At 42.2% G+C, this 17,395-nt stretch overlaps 1 protein-coding gene and 1 long non-coding RNA gene across 3 annotated transcripts; one reads left to right on the top strand and one right to left on the bottom strand.

Annotated features, from left to right (window-relative positions):
- Nucleotides 1-790: 790 nt before the first annotated feature.
- On the top strand, nt 791-3,226 carry LOC112576474. 2 transcript variants are annotated; one of them, XM_025258918.1, is made up of 6 exons: nt 791-955; nt 1,093-1,183; nt 1,522-1,589; nt 1,902-2,101; nt 2,322-2,401; nt 3,082-3,226. In XM_025258918.1, exons 1-5 carry the CDS (start codon nt 821-823, stop codon nt 2,386-2,388), a joined length of 561 nt encoding a protein of 186 aa, XP_025114703.1. In that variant the 5' UTR covers nt 791-820; the 3' UTR covers nt 2,389-2,401; nt 3,082-3,226. The 2 variants fall into 2 exon arrangements, with proteins under 2 accessions (XP_025114703.1, XP_025114704.1); XM_025258919.1 differs by lacking the exon at nt 2,322-2,401 and having other exon boundaries at nt 3,082-3,179.
- Nucleotides 3,227-11,154: 7,928 nt separating this feature from the next.
- LOC112576475 lies at nt 11,155-14,222 on the bottom strand. The gene is made up of 4 exons (XR_003101850.1): nt 13,638-14,222; nt 13,253-13,370; nt 12,028-12,243; nt 11,155-11,271 (listed from the first exon to the last, which is right to left on the bottom strand). It is a non-coding gene; the product is annotated as an uncharacterized LOC112576475 (long non-coding RNA).
- Between the last annotated feature and the right edge of the window lie 3,173 nt (nt 14,223-17,395).

Genomic DNA, 17,395 nt, shown 5'->3' with positions numbered 1-17,395 from the left:
GTTACTTGCCAGATTTTGCGAGCTACAGGGCTGGGACTGGCCATAACAATTGATATCAGGGTCTCGGTCCACCCCGTTCCTGAGTAAAATTGACATTTGAAGGAGAATTTTATTATTATATATTTTAATTAGGTCTCCCTGTATTCTTCTATGCAAATACTATGCGGGCCAGGGTTAGCATAGATGTTTTATAAAGGGCAATTTGATTTTTAAATATCAAACCTAGCGATAACACAAAGAGAACAAAGTCTTTAAAAATGTCTTTTTTGTGAGGATTGTCAGTATCTACGCCGCGAAGGTACGCGAATAAAACTCTGAGATGTTTTTAAAAATGACGTCATCAGCAGCTTGTTGAACCCTGACAGATGGAATGAGTTAATAAAGTCTTTTCTTTTTATTATTTGCAGAACAGGCGAAAAACCAGAAAACAGGCAGCATGAACTAGCAGTGGTGATGACACAAGTAACACCTCCCTTGGGGAGACGGCCAAATGTGAGCAAGAGTCAGCAGTTGGCGGCGGCAGTACACCCTCGTCGAGGCCCAGCAAACCCTCATCCAGGCCCCCGCACACCCTCGTTGAGGCCCAGCAAACCCTCGTTGAGGCCCCCACACTCTCGCCGCGGCGGGCGCAGGGTACGGTTTGGGGTACCCCCAGCCCTTGAGATACAGAAAACTCAAATAGTCACTTGCCAGATTTTAAAGGCTTCGGGTACAGGACCTAGCACCACTATAGATTTAAGGTTAATAATTACGCCTTTTGCAGAATGAAGCTGACAAGCCAGAGCTTCATTTTTGTCATTCTATACTTGAAAATTTTGTCATGAATCAGGACTGCTACACACATACATTTGATAAGCAGAAGGACAAATGGAAAGCCTGTGTTCTAAATCATCGTCCGCTGCATGTTCTGATTTATGAGGGAAGAACAAGTCAAACAACCCCCCCCCACGCCAAGGCAAGCGCTTTTTTTATGTGTGCGTAAAAAGATTTCCATAAAATTTAGAGATGTTTTAAAAAATGACACCAGCAGCTTGTTGAACCCTGACAGATGGAATGAGTTAATAAAGTATTTTTTTTTAAAATTATTTGCAGGCAATGACAACAGCAACCGCGCGCAGACAGCGCCGGGGGAGCAAGCCTCCGCAAGAGGTGGCGCAAACCCATCGAGCGGATGAAACTGCATGTAAACAGCATTAAACATGACAATGTGCAATTCGCTAGACAATATACAAGTGAATGTACTGTTCATGGGGTAATATATAAGTGAATGTGCTGTTCATGTGATAATATACGAGTGAAGATACTTGCAGGCAACATGTGAAATCTTGGAAGCAAAGGGGGTAGGACTGATATTCACAGTAGACATAAGAGTGTCAGTCCACCCCATTCCACAATAAAATTGACATGTTTAAGAAATTGTCTGTGATTGATTGCGATAGGTTATTATCTTTTTAAACACAATTGAGGTGCTTGACACACGTTAAATAGTTTCTTTGAAATTTTATTTTTTATTATTTGCAGTCGAAGCAGGAACTGGAGGCATCCCCCGCCCCCTGCCCGCGTGGTCGCAAGCTGCCCCGCCCAGCATTGTAAGATCTCCCAAATGTTGAAGTGACTTAGCTTTTTAAGTGTGCCATTTTACATTTTGTTTTGCATGATTTGCCTTTATTTGATAACTTGACCAAAAACGAAAAACACAGCCATTATTTTCAAGAAGAGACACAAAGAAAACTAGGATGCACTAAAAACATAAAGCATGTAGCATAACTATCATCCAAACAAAACGTTCAAACCAAAGTACTTCAAATCAACAAGCCATCAGAAAATTTCATCTGGTTGTTTCCAATGTACCCCTCACACCTAGGCATGCCTAGACACACTTTTTTTTTTATTATTTGCAGCAAATGCAGGAAGCGAAGCCAGCCCCCGCCCCCTGCCCGGCGGCGCCAGCGGCCTACAATCTCCACCCTTGTGGGCTATCCAGTGAGGAAGTGCCAAGGCTACAGATTACTTGCGAAGTGAAAAAAGTGCACAGAAACAGCTGGAACCTCCAAATACACTTGGTGGTGACCGTCCAGCCCTACCCCACGAATCCAATCCAGTAAGCCTTTGGGTTTGTTGATCACACAATGGGCCGTGTTTAGAAGGCCAGCATTAAACATATCTACTGACTGTTCTACAGAGACGTCTAGCATATCGAAAGCATCACTTAATTTCTTGCCTACTTTTTCGGTTTAATGTTGGACATGAAAGACTGGCATTTGTTGTTATCCTTAGATAATATTCTCTATAGTTACTGGTTCTGTCTCTGGTATCACTAGGTCCCAGTTGCTGTACCTTAAGGACCAAATTCACAGCCTGTGCTGTCAGGCAGTGCGTGAATCTTAACAAGAACTCTAAGGTACCAACCTGTTGACTTAGCAATTGTACATTGTCAGCGCTGTTCGGTGTTTCTTTTAAATCACACCTTAAGATCTGACATCAAGATCTAATGCTTTTTTTCCCCTTCATCAGAAAGAGAAAAGTGACTTTTTTCTTGATATGCAGTAAAAATGAAAACGCGGTTGACCTGTATCCAAGTCCAGAAGGCGAAGAGAAAAGGTACTTCCCCCAACCCCGAGCCTGAAAAAAAGAAGGCTGAAGAAACGTTCCTCAATCCAGGGAAGTTTTATCAGAAAATCAACAAGCCATCAGAAAATTTCAGCTGATTGTTTCCAATGTACCCCCTAAAAATATGCATGCTTAGAACATTTGCAGAAAAAGCCCGAGCCCAAACCCGAGAGGGAGGTACTCATACCATAGTACTTCGTCAGATTTGAATGAATAGTTCTTTGAAAGAATGCAGGAAAAGCATGAGCCCGAGCCAAACAGGTCTAAAGAAATGTTCATCAGCCTCGAGGAGTTTTTCCAAAGAACGGCAAATTTAAATAAAAATCTTCCACCTATTCAAATGCTATGTCTGCAGGACGCAATACATCACTTATGCTTCCAAGCCGTCCCTGAATCCTTACAATAACTATTTAATATTAAATAATAAATATTAAATACTAAAAATACTAAATATTAATAAATTATTTGCAGCCAAATGCGGTTCGCGGTCGCGGACGTCTGGGAGAAGGGGCCCAAGGACGTGCATTAGTTGCTCGCCGTGTCGGATGTCCGGCGCTAGCGCGCGGTCAAGGACGTGCATTAGTTGCTCGCCGTGTCGGACGCCCGAGCAGTTCACCATGCCCAACTTCCGCCGATGCAGTTTAGTTGCCGCCGTCGGATGTCCGGCGCTACGCGCGGTCCATTAGTTGCTGCCGGTCGCCGGTCCTCAGCACGTCAGGGCGCTAGCGCGCGTCAAGGACGACCTCCGGCAGCCGGTCGACAACTACATCCAGCCGCCGGTCGTCACCTACATCCACCAGCCGGTCGTCAGCTACATCCAGCAGTTCACCTGAGGGAAAAAACTAATAGCATAGTGAAACTGCTGACAGGTTCCTGCCTTTCTGATTTGAGTGCTGGACTGTTGTGGTCACTGTTCAACCCCCCTCACACACCACCACTTGGTTACATATATTATTATCAACGCTATCACGATTCGGATCGCCGCACAGGAAATCCGGCCGCGGTTCGCGGAACGTCCTGCAGAAAGGCGCACTCAAGGACGGCCGGTAGCAGCTGCCCGTCGCAGACGTCCTGCACAAGGGCGTTCTGAGGACTTTCTGACATCGAGCAGCAGTTCAACGACGTCCGGGAGCAGTTCCTCAACGACGTCCAGCAGCAGTTCGCCTGAGGGAGAGAACTGTTAGAGACTGCTTTTTGGAATTTTGAAACACACCTCCGACATTCAAGTCAGCGTTTGGCTATTCTGAAACTAACTTTGGACATTCAGAATAAAATATTTTGGATTTTGTGCGCGAGGGCGGCCGTCAGCAGCTGCCGGTCGCGGACGTCATGCGCAAGTGCGCCAACAAGGGCGGCCGTTACCAGCAAGATGCCCAACACGTCACGATGAGGATCGCCACACAGGAAATCCGGCCGCGGTTCGCGGTCGCCCTGCAGAAAGGCGCACTCAAGGACGGCCAGTAGCAGCTCCTCAACGACGTCCAGCAGCAGTTCGCCTGAAGGAGAGAACTGTTAGAGACTGCTTTTTGGAATTCTGACGAGGACGTCCTCCAGCGACACGACGACCTCCAGCGACACAAGCACGAGGATCTTGGATCAAAGAGAAACTGTACTCTTCACACTTGCCGAAGTTAAGGACGAGTGTAATGCTCTAATGAGCTTTGCGAGGAGCGGGGATGTCCGCAGGACTTGAGTACAGAGTATGTGCGTGAGTAGTGTACACTCGCCCCAGTCTCACCACACACTTGCCGAGCTCCAGTCAGAATAAGTCTGTTTGTTTTCGTGGGCTCGCTACTGTGCAAGCTTGTGTTTTTTTACTGATTTGCTTTACTTTCTCCAGATTGTGACAGAAATCCTCTCGGAGTTTTGTTGCCGCTTTTGTTGACAGTTAACAGTCCTTGGTTTTTCTTTATTGTCTGGGGAAAAGTACCATTGGTGAAATCATTCCAGACACATGTAGAGCAATTAATGTTGCTCAGAAAGATCAGTATTTGAAGGTAGGTGATGGCTTTGCTTGTTTAGAAGTTGAAACTTACTTCTTTATTAAATTTAAAGTTAGTTTTCCCAGTAGTTCCATCCATGGAACTAATACTTAATTTTAAATAAAATATATGAATAACTTCATTAATCAATGAAAGTTTGGTATGTTTGTGTGCATATTCATTTCATCTTATGTGTGTTCGTAGGATGTCAGTTTCTCTGTCTTTTTATTTTTTTGGGGAGGGGGAAGGGTCTGTTTTGTTTTCAACCATTCTCAATATACCACACTAGCACAGCAGTGATACATTCAATCAGACACAATGAGAAAATTGTGACTCACATACAATTTGCATACAATGCAAATGTTTTTATTTCAGTCAAGGTCATAGACGCATAAGCACCAAGAGAAAAAAAATTAATTCCTTTAAGTGTAGAGGTCCTAGTCATTCTTTGCTAGGTCGTCAATATCTAGTTTAATAAGCTTCCTTTGTGTAATATCTGGTAATTCTGAAATTTTTTTAGTAAGATTTTTTGCCCACATGAGTTCATGGCCCTCTTTTGGTCTATGTTTATTTCTGTAAAAATCTTTGATGCACTTAATCAGATCATCCCCCTGATCTTTTTTCTTGCCTTTTGCCTGCATATGAGTAGTCACTTCTTGACCCACAAGGGCGTGAATTGAGTTTAAGTGCTGGGTCATCCTCTTTCACCCCTTCAGACTGAGTTTCAGTGAATTCCTTTTCTGTCTGGCACTGGTAGAAATAATCGTCTTCGCTTTGCTGTTGGTGATTCACCACTTGTGTTTCCTACAATGCAATAACAAATAATTTGTTATAATGGTTGTGTAAAAGGTACTTTCCTGTTCTTAAATGCATTAGTTTAATTCATACTGTTTAACTTCTGGTCTCTTATGTTTACAGGTTCCCAATACAACACAAGAATGGGAAGCCATTGCAAGAGCCTTTGAAGAAAAATGGAATTTTCCACACTATATTGGGGTTAAAGATGGAAAAAATATCTTTAAAAATATTGCTATGGAGGCCCCACTGAAAAGGGGTTCTATGTACTTTAATTATAAAGTCTTTCATTCAGTTGTCTTGCTAGCCGTGGTAGATGCATTTTATCGGTTTATTTGGTATTATGTAGGGGAAAATGGAAGAAACAATGATGCTGGAATATTTGCCTGCACTACACTTTCCAAGGCAGTTGAAAGTAAGACCCTTCAAGTTCCTGCACCAAGGGAACTTGCTCATTCACATGTTAAGATGCCTTTTGTACTTGTGGGAGATGAGGCATTCCCATTGAAGGAACACCTTATGAAGCCATATCCCCAACGAGGACTAGGTGATCATGACAACATTTTCAATTATCGTTTAAGTAGAGTGAGGCGTGTCTCTGAAAATGCCTTTGGCATATTGGTCAACCGATTCAGACTACTGTTAAATACATTAAATCTATCTCCTGATGTGGTTGCTTGTGTAACAGAAAGCTGTGTAGCTCTACACAACTTTCTTAGGACATAGAGGGATGTGGCATATGGACAAAATATAAAAAAAGAAATGGAGCACGGGTTAGGGATAGCTCTGAAGAAAGAAAATTTTAACAGTAGGATATTTTGAGCCACCTTCAACAACCTTTGTGAGAAGATGTAATAAATTTATTATATGTTACTATATATATATAAATCAATCTGTTTACCAAGCTTGAAGATGTTGGTGCCACTAGAGACATTACTGGCAACAGGAATTTCAACTGCTGGAAAAAGGGCCATGAACTGTTGTAGACATCACATATGCTCCAGCCCCACTTTGGTTTTATTTATTTATTTTACGCATTTCCCTTGAAAATGTGCTTTGGAGGCTGGCTACCTTTGCTTGGATATTGTCAACTGCAACATAGTAGTAGAATCTTATTAAATAAATAACCAGCTGCCCAAATTAACATTGTGTTTCTTATTTGTGATGACTGTTGTATACATGGCTCTGCATTTGATGTTTTAAATGTTATGCTTTGTGATGTACCTTTAATTTTTTTTTGAAAACAATTTGATACATTTAGCAGTTTTCCACTACTGTCAAAATCTGTTCATGTTCAGCAGACTGTAATATTGGTGGCTGATTTGTATTTGTATTCGTTTTACTAACAGCAACCAAAACAATAATAATTGTCACATTGTGCGTTCTCAATCAACAGTTATACAGAACTAGCATGCAGAACAACTTGGATTTTAATGATACATTAAAGCGATCATCATTTAAAATTAAAATTGGAGCATATACCTGTGCAACCAAAACAATAATAATAGTCACATTGTGCGCTAGTCAGCTAGTGGGCCGTATCAGTTGATTCTTAATTCCTTCAGTTGATGCTCGTTTCACAATAAACAGTTATACAGAACTAATATGTACTTGATTCTAAAAAATTAAAAATAAAATATGGAATAACTTCATTAATCAATGGATTTTAATAATGCGATAAAGCGATCATCATTTAAAAATATATAAAAAAAAATAAAAAATTGGGGCATACCTGTGCAGTCGATCCCTGTCATTTTCGAGAACGAAACCTGTAAAGAAAGCCACAGACCCGTTTTCAATGGTCTGTTACGGTATTTTTCTTTCCTAGGGTCCCACAATTCCTGGTGGCTTTGAAAAAGATCAATCAAATATAAGGTATTTTCGTCATTGAAATTTCCAAGCGAGCGTGTGGCTGTGGCAGCCATGTTGTAAAACCGCCCTCCAAAATAGAGCAAGTTCTATTTCAGAAAACACGAGGAAAACCTGGTTTCCTTCCGGTTTCGTCAAACGCGTTGCACGGTATGCCACACGGCAAAGCGGCTGCTTTACAAGAAAACGAGGCTGTTTCACAAGAAAGCGGTTTTTGCAAAACCCCGTGTGGCGCCGCCTTTAGTCTCACTTTATATTTTCCTTTAGTATCTATTAGTGTGTTTGTCTAGAACTTTATTTTCGAAATCTCTCTGAAGTTTATAATTGTTCTTAATTTGTCCAAATCTCACTTTAAAACACTTTCGCTACATGGCTGTACAGTTTGTCTATACGACTTCTCAGCATTGTTGAATCCCCTGGCTACTCTTAGACTTCCTGAATGTTTAGCTAACATTTTAAGAAAACTTTCTCTTTACTATGATTTGTGAATGCTGACAACCCATCAAGACAACAGATTAGAATCCATCACTACCGTCAACAACGCCCTTTGTAACCAGCCACCACCTGCTCTGTCACTCGTCGATCGTTATTCTTATGTCCCTCGTCACCAAGTTCTGACAGATTCTGCTTCTGCCAAAACTTCTTTGTGTGTTGTCAACACTCTGCTGGATCATGTTTCCATCACATGTCATGTGAACACTCCCATCTGCACCGTGTAAAGTACTTTGAACACTCACAGCCATTGCCAACATTCTCTGACTCGTCGTCAGCATCAGGATCAGCATCGGCGTGATCAAAGGGAGCCAGATGATGTCATCACCCGTAACACCAGCTGGAAACTGACCAATTCAACATGGTGGTAGAAGAACTGCCGAGCATCCCCCACACGACAACTCAACACTTGCCTCCATGCCAAACTTTTCAAAGCCCATACTGTATCGGGACAGACGCGGATGTAAAGACGAGGATTAGCAAGGCAAGAGGCGCATTCATACAGCTTAGAAGGGTCTGGAACTCCGGGAGCATCGGCTACAAGACCAAGATCCGTCTCTTCAACTCCAACGTCAAGTCAGTCCTACTATACGGAACAGAGACGTGGAGGACGACCAAGGGCACAATGAAGAAGATCCAAACGTTTGTGAACCAGTGCCTGCGTAGAATCCTCAGAATTCACTGGCCAGAGAAAATACGCAACACCGACCTGTGGCAGAGAACAAAACAGCAGCCTATGGAGGAAGAAATCCTGCGGAGACGATGGGGTTGGCTAGGGCACACCCTACGGAAGCCAGCATCCAACGTCACGAGACAGTCGCTGACATGGAACCCTCAGGGAAAGAGAAAGCGAGGAAGGCCGAGAAACACCTGGAGACGGGACCTCGCCGCCGACACCAAGCTCACCGGACTCGGATGGGGGCAGCTGGTGACGGTAGCCCAGGACAGGAGGCGTTGGAGGACTGTAGTCGATGGCCTATGCACCAGGAGGGGCGAAAGGCCTAACTAACTATGCTTCCAAGCCGTCCCTGAATCCTTACAATAAGCTTAGTCTTTTTTTATTATTTGCAGAACAACAAACCGGTGACAGAGAAAACTCCTAAATCCTTTCGCACGGAGTTCTTCGATCGAATGGCATGCATGACGAGAAATGTACCACACATCTCGTTAATACCCCTTCATGATAAAATTCACAACCTCTGCAGCACTGCACTGGTAAAAAAACATGCTACAGCAGCAGCAAACTACTTTAAGCAAAAATGCTTTCCTACGATTTAAAAAATTTATTATTATTATTGTATCTTTCCTAGATTTCTTTTTTTTTTCAGGCAGTCGCTCTGGGGCATTAGCTAACAAGGCCACACCCAGAACACAAAAGAAAGATGCAGCACATATTTTGCTGGAGCACACACCAATGCTTTGTGTGGAAAATATAACCATCTGTTAATGTGTAATTACATTAATTATTTTGTTCGGTTTTAGAAAAGTCAACAGAAAAGTTGTGTTGTGTACCCAAATGTTGACTAGGCTTCAGAGAAGTATACAGTAATAAAAACATGGTGTTTGCAAATATTGAGCTGCAGAGTTTTAGGTGTACTTAGTTATTTAGAAGTTCAGTGCCGACTAGCTGCATGGGTTTTGCCATATTTGGTCTTTTGTTATCTAATATTTAGTGATGCTGTCTTATACATTGGTTCCAATTTTTGTGAGCATCTACTCAAGTAGCTGCTTTAGTATGAAATACCCTCATCTTTTCTTAGCCTTCAGTTGCAGAGTGATGGGATAGTAATCAACATATAATTCTTTCATTCTTCATGTTAGGATTATTTTATGAATTACCTCTGTAGTCATATGGATTAAAAATGTTTGATTTTTGTGGTTAGGCTGTCCTTATTTTCTGTCAAAGATTTATGGGAAAGGCACCAGCTGTCTGGCCTTTTAGGGGGCTGACAATGATGTGCTCTCTACACACTGAATGGCTAAGAACCTGACTAAATAGCATTTTTCATTCTGTTTGTTAAGAATGTTATACATAATCGTCTTCACACATTCTGTTTGTTATATTTGGTTTGAATAAGACAATCCAACCCCCACCCAACCCTTGTTATCTGTGCAAATGATGTACAGCTCTCCCAGATAGCACTGAAACATTTTATAAACGAGCTAAAAAAGTTAACACACGATGTCTTAATAATGCTTGCCAAAAAAAAAATTTCATAAAACGTAAATAATACCCATTAAAGTAAAGTGTTAACGAAGGCACCATCAACCCACCACAAAAGCTAATAATCAACAAATTAGCTTTGGGGCAGTGGCAGACAAGAAATACAACAGGAAATGGTAACAGGTACTGTAAGCTGCAGGTGATGCCGAAGCAGGCTCTTGCAAGAGCAAGTGTGCAGAAGGCCTAAACTAGACAAATATTTGATCAAGTGGAAAGCATTTACATGACAAAAGAGATCCTTGCTTTCAATTGGGTGAAATATCTGTCTGCCACAGAAAAGCTCTCATGAAGCCTTTTGATAACAAACAGAAAAACAATGAAACCATCTGATAGGCCGACAAGAATACAAATATAAAAAGCTATGTAAAAAAAAATGATACACACCCCCCCTGTCAACAGGTGGATGATCTCAAAAGCAGGCTTTACAATGCGAATGGCCGTGAATTTCTTGCCATTGTTACGTCCATGCATCATCACATCAGACTGCATGCTAAGCGCTCTACAATGGGGCGTTGAGCCTTACGGAAAATGCTTGACTTGGTAACGTCCTGCAGAGTGTTGTAGAAACTTGGCATACTTCTCCTTGACTGCAATATCATCCTGAAAAAGGCAGCATTATCTGAGTTATTGCTGTAATAGTTGTTTTACAATTTGAGTCTGTGACAAATCAGTGTAGCAAAGGAGCGAATGGGGGGTGGGTAGGGGGAAATATGTTTTAATGCTGTATCACGGCAATAGAAGCCAGTTCTGTAAACAGTTGCCACATGCAGAGAAAGCTGAACCCAGGACAGCAAACTCTCAGTATTGGTGATGTGCCACCGGGTATACTACAGGAATACTATCTGAGCTATTGATAATGTTTTAGGCAATTGCTGCAAACAGCTGTTTTAAACTTACTAACAACAGTCCTGTAATTAAATTTACCCTGCTCGCAAAATTAATTGTCTTACTAAGTGGCAGATCTTGCAAGTATGCCATTCTGTTTACAACAAATAATTTGAAAGCTAAATAAAAGATTTATTACTACAAATCTTTCTTCAGTCATCGTTCTTTTGATCACAATTTTAACAGGACAATGTAAGTACAATCAGCTAAGCTGCCTGATGAACAAAGTCTACAAGATGATAACACGAATGATGCTAATGATTTTTAAAAATTACTTTTAACGGCTATTGACTTACCATCAGGCTGATGTCTGATACTTGAACAGCGCCGGCAGACCATTTTCTGAACAATTTTATTTCGTCCATGGCTTCCGCCACAGCAGATGCTGCCTCATAGCAATTTTCCGTCGCCATACTGAAAAATAAAATACATGGTCATTGTTTTTCACTAATTTACTTATTTTCTGTCAAAGATTTATGGGTAAAGCACCAGCTGTCTGGCCTTTTAGGGGGCTGACAATGATGTGCTCTCTACACACTGAATGGCTAAGAACCTGACTAAATAGCATTTTTCATTCTGTTTGTTAAGAATGTTATACATAATCGTCTTCACACATTCTGTTTGTTATATTTGGTTTGAATAAGACAATCTAACCCCCACTCAACCTTTGTTATCTGTGCAAATGATGTACAGCTCTCCCAGATAGCGCTGAAACATTTTATTAACGAGCTAAAAAAGTTAACACACGATGTTTTAATAATGCTTGAAAAAAAATCGTAAAACGTAAATTATGCCCATTAAAATAATGTTTTAACGAAGGCACCATAGGCACCATCGACACACCACAAAAGCTAATAATCAACAAATTAGCTTTGGGGCAGTGGCAGACAAGAAATACAACAGGAAATGGTAACAGGTACTGTAAGCTGCAGGTGATGCCAAAGCAGGCTCTTGCAAGAGCAAGTGTGCAGAAGGTCTAAACTAGACAAATATTTGATCAAGTGAAAAGCATTCACATGACAAAAGAGATCCTTGCTGACAATTGGGCAAAATATCTGTCTGCTACAGAAAAGCTCTCATGAAGCCTTTTTATAACAGAAAAACAATCAAACCATCTGATAGGCCGACAAGAATACAAATATAAAAATTTATACAAAAAATGATACACACCTCCCCTGTCAACAGGTGGATGATCTCAAAAGCAGACTTTACAATGCCAATGGCCGTGAGTTTCTTGCCACTGTTACGTCCATGCATCATCACATCAGACTGCATGCTAAGCGCTCTACAATGGGGCGTTGAGCCTTACGGAAAATGCTTGACTTGGTAACGTCCTGCAGAGTGTTGTAGGAACTTGGCATACTTCTCCTTGACTGCAATATCATCCTGAAAAAGGCAGCATTATCTGAGTTATAGCTGTAATAGTTGTTTTACAATTTGACAAATCATTGTAGCAAATGACCTAAGTGGGGGGGGGGGGGGAATCATATGTTTTAATGCTGTATCACGGCAATAGAAGCCAGCTCTGTAAACAGTTGCCAAATCCAGAGAAAGCTGAACCCAGGACAGCCAACTCTCAGCATTGGTGATGCGCCACTGTAACAGGATGAAACTTCCTAGCAAGTCTAAACTTCTCAGTATAGTCTGAGCATGCGCATGAAGCGAAACTTCACTTCGTTATCGTTGCTTTAACTGCACAGCCATTATTTTTTTCTTTTCTTTGCCGATTTACGATAACATTTTTACTTGTACTATTTTACTTGTTAAATCTAACCACGTGTTTTCTTGTACGTCTCGTTAAGCAGTTATTATACACTTTGTCAAGCTTAATGAAAGCAGATACCAAGACGTACAAGAAAACATGTGGTTAGAGTTAAAAGTAAAAATGTTATCGTAAATCGGCGAAGAAAAGAAAAAAAAAATAATGGCTATGCAGTTAGAGCAACGATAACGAAGTGAAGTTTCACTTCATGCGCATGCGCAGACTATACTGAGAAGTTTAGTCCTGCTAGGAAGTTTCATCCTGTTACACCACCGGGTATACTACAGGCAAACTATCTGAGCTATAGATAATTTTTTGGCAATTGCTGAAAACAGCTGTTTTAAACTTACTAACAACAGTGCTGTAATTAAATTTACCATCTCGCAAAATTAATTTTCTTACTAAGCGGCAGATCTTGCAAGTATGCCATTCTGTTTACAACGAATAACTTGAAAGCTAAATTAAAGATTTATTACTACAAATCTTTCTTCAGTCATCCTTCTTTGGATCGCAATTTTAACAGGACAATGTAGGTACAATCACCTAAGCTGCCTGATGAACAAAGTCTACAAGATGATAACACGAATGACGCTAATGATTTTTAAAAATTACTTTTTAACGCTATTGACTTACCATCAGGCTGATGTCTGATACTTCAACTGCGTCGGCAGACCATTTTCTGAACAATTTTATTTCGTCCATGGCTTCCGCCACAGCAGATGCTGCCTCATCCCAATTTTCGGTCGCTATCCTGAAAAATAAAATACAAGGTCATTGTTTTTCACTAATTTACGTAAAGCGTTTCTTTCCCGCGTTAGTCAGGAACCTTCACCACCGACATCCCATTTACAGAAGTTTAATTTTACAAAATCGCAAAGTTATTTACAGCAAAAATCGAAAGCATAACAAAATATGAAGAAAAAAACTACAAGGGTAACACACCCAAAGGTAGGATTATTCTAAAAGAAGCTACAAAAGATCGAAATATTTGATAATATAGTAAGCATCGTTTTCTTACTTTGAATAACCCGCGTGGTTCACAAGCAAACGGGGTTCCACTTCCGTTGCAAGGGTCCCAAGGATTGTAACTCTTCTCAAAGTTGGGGAAGGACGGGAGAGAATTAGCAGACGAAATATTTATGCAGCAACTTGCAAGCATTTGGTGTAGTTGATTTCTTTAGGCACTTGTAAATAAACAAACAAGAAAATATGTAGATTGTGAACGTGTTGGTATAGTTAACAGAAAACATATGTGGTTATAGTAGAAAATACTTTGTTGCTCCACTGTGCGATGACTGAAGTTTGCACAAGCTTTTTATTATTTAAAACAATTGCCAGCATAGGTGCTTAATATATAAAATCACACAGTTACAAGTCAACACAGATGGAACTGTTGAAAAAGAGTGCTAAAACTACGCATGGACACGCAAAATGCCCAAGGATAACGAGGCAAGGGAGAATAATCCGTGTCAATAACAATGGCTTCGTACACAATAGCATCCCCTTAATAACGTGTGTGTCGCAAAACAAGGACGAAGATGTAAACATATCTGTCAACTTGACTGCAACAGATTCTTTTCCTGCTACCAAATTGAAATCTAAACACAAAGTTTTGGGAACAAGGTAAGACTTGCGTTTGAAAGTGCTTGGAAGTAAAGCATGTTTTATTTCATTTTATCATTGATAAATTGTAATAGGTGACTTACCGACCGGTTTTTCTCTCTAACGCTCCTTCTTTTTTAGATCGTTATATTCCACAATCCCCCAGGTCCCTTCTTCTTGCGTCATTTTATGACGCAACCGAGACGCATCAGAATTTCGTCAGCATTAGAATTCACCAGAATTATCCCCTGGAATTGCACCTACTATATACACCACCCACCACCACCCAATAAAGAAATGTCGTCCTCGGCATTTAACCCCATGCTCTAAGCCAGTGATGCCCAACCTTTTTCGGCCTGCGGGTCATATCCATTTCGGACAGCCGTGTCGCGGGCCACTTCGCCGCAAAAATACAAAAAGGAAAAAAAAAAAAAATGGAGCAGAAACCATTTTTTTTATTAGAAACAAGTTGTACTTACCATTAATTATATAGTAATTAGTGGGATATTTGAAGTTGTTTTCCCGAAACCAACTTCTGAATGTCCGACTGCATCGTAGAGACACCAAGTCGGAGCACTGAATCGAAATGTTCGTCCATCGAAAAAAAGATTGAGAGACGCCCCTATGTGGGGATAAATACTCCTTCTTCCTTTTTTTCGTTTTTTTAAGGTCTTCTTTTATTACTAACATGCCGATTTCCTGCACTGTGGACAGAAGTTTCGCGGGCCGGATGGCACCGCGTCGCGGGCCGTAGGTTGTGCATCCCTGCTCTAAGCCACGAAAAGTAAAAAAAAAAAAAACAAACCAGTGATATACCTGCTACCCTATAACACTCAGTTCAGTTCAGTCCCATGCCCGGTCCGGGCGTAGGGGACCTTCCGGCAGCAGCAACAGACATCTTTTCTGTTGTGCGTCCATAAGTCCTTTCAGTGGGCTTTGGCGAACTTGGCGGCGCCCATCTCCTCTCCAAGTATTTGTATTGACGTGCATAATAACACGTCAGCCCCTCACAGCGTTTGGCCCGCCAGCAGAAGCGGTTACCGGGGTGTAGCCAGGTTAAAGACCTGGAGCCAGCTGTGAGAGTTGAATGCCATGTGAGGACCAGTGCTCCCGTCTGTCCCAAGGGACACTGCTGCCGGAAAGTCAAAGGTGCTACCTCTACATAGACACCCCAATAACACTATATACATACAAATAAAACTACAGTGAATCATGAAAACAAGATAAAAATAAAAAAACATTATATACACATGTGACCAGAGTTTGTAGCACTGGACGTTAGTCCTTCTCTAACATGCAGGCTTTGATGGCTGCTGCTACAAGCCAGTCCGACACAGTTCATATTCATTAGTGCCCTAAACACATATTGTAGTCTGCCTACAATTGTCTCCACTGCTCCTGCGGATGCAGGTGAATGTATTGTCTGCTGGCTTAACACGTTACCAGGCCGGTGCAGTTCTAGACCTGCCCCCAGTTCTTGACCTGGATAGTGGGCGGCGCCCTGGCTGCTCCGGCTCCTGGTCCTCATTCCCACTCTCTGCATCGGGTATCTCTTGCTCCTCTTCCTGCGTAGCCACATCAAGGGTGTCATGATCATCAAACACATCAGGTACTTGCACATCACGGATGCTGCTACCAACATCACGTGGCGGCGTGAAGTTCTCGTCTACCACCCTCATAGATAATGAAAGACATTCTACGTACGCGACGGGCTGTACTGCATCACACGTTGCTCGCACGGACTCTGCCTCGATGTGATGCTCCTGCAGCCTCGACAGTGCGTCAGCGTCTGCGCTGCTGCTGCCGGGCCTGCACCTGATGTCGAAGTTGTAACTCGCCAGCGATGTCCGGTTGCGTCTAGTCTGGCTGATGTCAACACGTACGTTAACGGATTGTTATCCGTCCTCACTGAGAACTTCTGGCCATAGAGATAATCGTGAAATTTCTCCGTCACGGCCCATTTCAGAGCCAAGAACTCCAGTTTGTGTGCCGGGTAGTTCTTCTCGGCTTTATTCAGTCCACGGCTGGCAAAGCACAATGCTCGCTGCTGTCCTTGTTCCTGATAGAGGACTGCTCCTTACCCCAACGCGCTAGCATCGACATGCAGCTCGAAGGGTAGCTTATAGTCAGGGTACCCCAGAATTGGTGGGGACTTTAAAAAGTCCTTTAACGTCTGAAAAGCCTCCTCCTCCTCCTCCTCCTCCTCCTCCTCTTGGCCCCACCGCCACTTGGCTTGTTGGCTCTTGTCAGCTGTTTTCCTGCCCGTTTTCTTCTTCTGCGATACTGGCATCAGATCGACAAGTGGCTTCGCGATTTTGGAGAAACCCTTCACAAATTGTCTGTAGTATCCTGCAAAACCTAGAAATCGTCTAACGTCCTCTGGGGTTGCAGGAGTCGGCCCGTCACGCACTTTTGCACATTTTTTCTGGGCCAGCTTGTGAGGAGACACTATGCCCGACATACCTTACTTTGTGCTGGCTGAATGAACACTTCTTGTGGTTTAGTTTTAATCCATTCTCTTCCAAGCGCTGTAGTACAATATCTTTGTCGCCGGTACGTACCACTGCCAGGCAGTTATTACCCCTCCGGCCCTTGGCCACCTTATACTCAGGCTGGCGCACCCGCTCACGTGACTCCATGCCTTGGCCTCTTGAACTCTGTGTCAGGCTCAAGGTTTGTTGACTATAAATCTGCGCTTCATACAACCTCGCTGCTTTGATGGTGTGAACAAGTTTGCGCTGTTTATGTCTGCTTTAAAAACTTTTCTTTGGTCAAAAAACTTTGTCCTACATCAGTAATTATTCCAGAAGTCAGGGGAGATAACTACAGGAATCGTCTAGACTCTAGAGAGACAAGTGATGACGATAACTGTGATGCTGATTGAAGGCTGCACGTGCCCTCACTCTACAGTCTTGTGGGATACAACGACACTTTGTCTACAGGACGAGTGGTCAGGAAACTACAACCGGACCAACATCTTCACAGACACTAGCATGACAGTCACGTGACTACTGCCCACTAACCACTCGTCCTCACTAATGTCTGTAACTTATTTAGAAACCGGATATTAGGCTACAGGAACTAGAGAACACAATCAGTTACTGTTCACGTTTATCTTTCTCTCTGTATGTCGAGGTGGTCGCCCACACACAATGTTTGAAGACTCGGCTACAC

This window comes from Pomacea canaliculata, linkage group LG12, assembly GCF_003073045.1.
Source record: "Pomacea canaliculata isolate SZHN2017 linkage group LG12, ASM307304v1, whole genome shotgun sequence".
In the NCBI taxonomy this organism is placed as follows: Eukaryota; Metazoa; Mollusca; class Gastropoda; order Architaenioglossa; family Ampullariidae; genus Pomacea; species Pomacea canaliculata.
The sequence above is the reverse complement of the archived record's forward strand: the minus strand, read 5'-3'. Positions and strand labels throughout refer to the sequence as shown.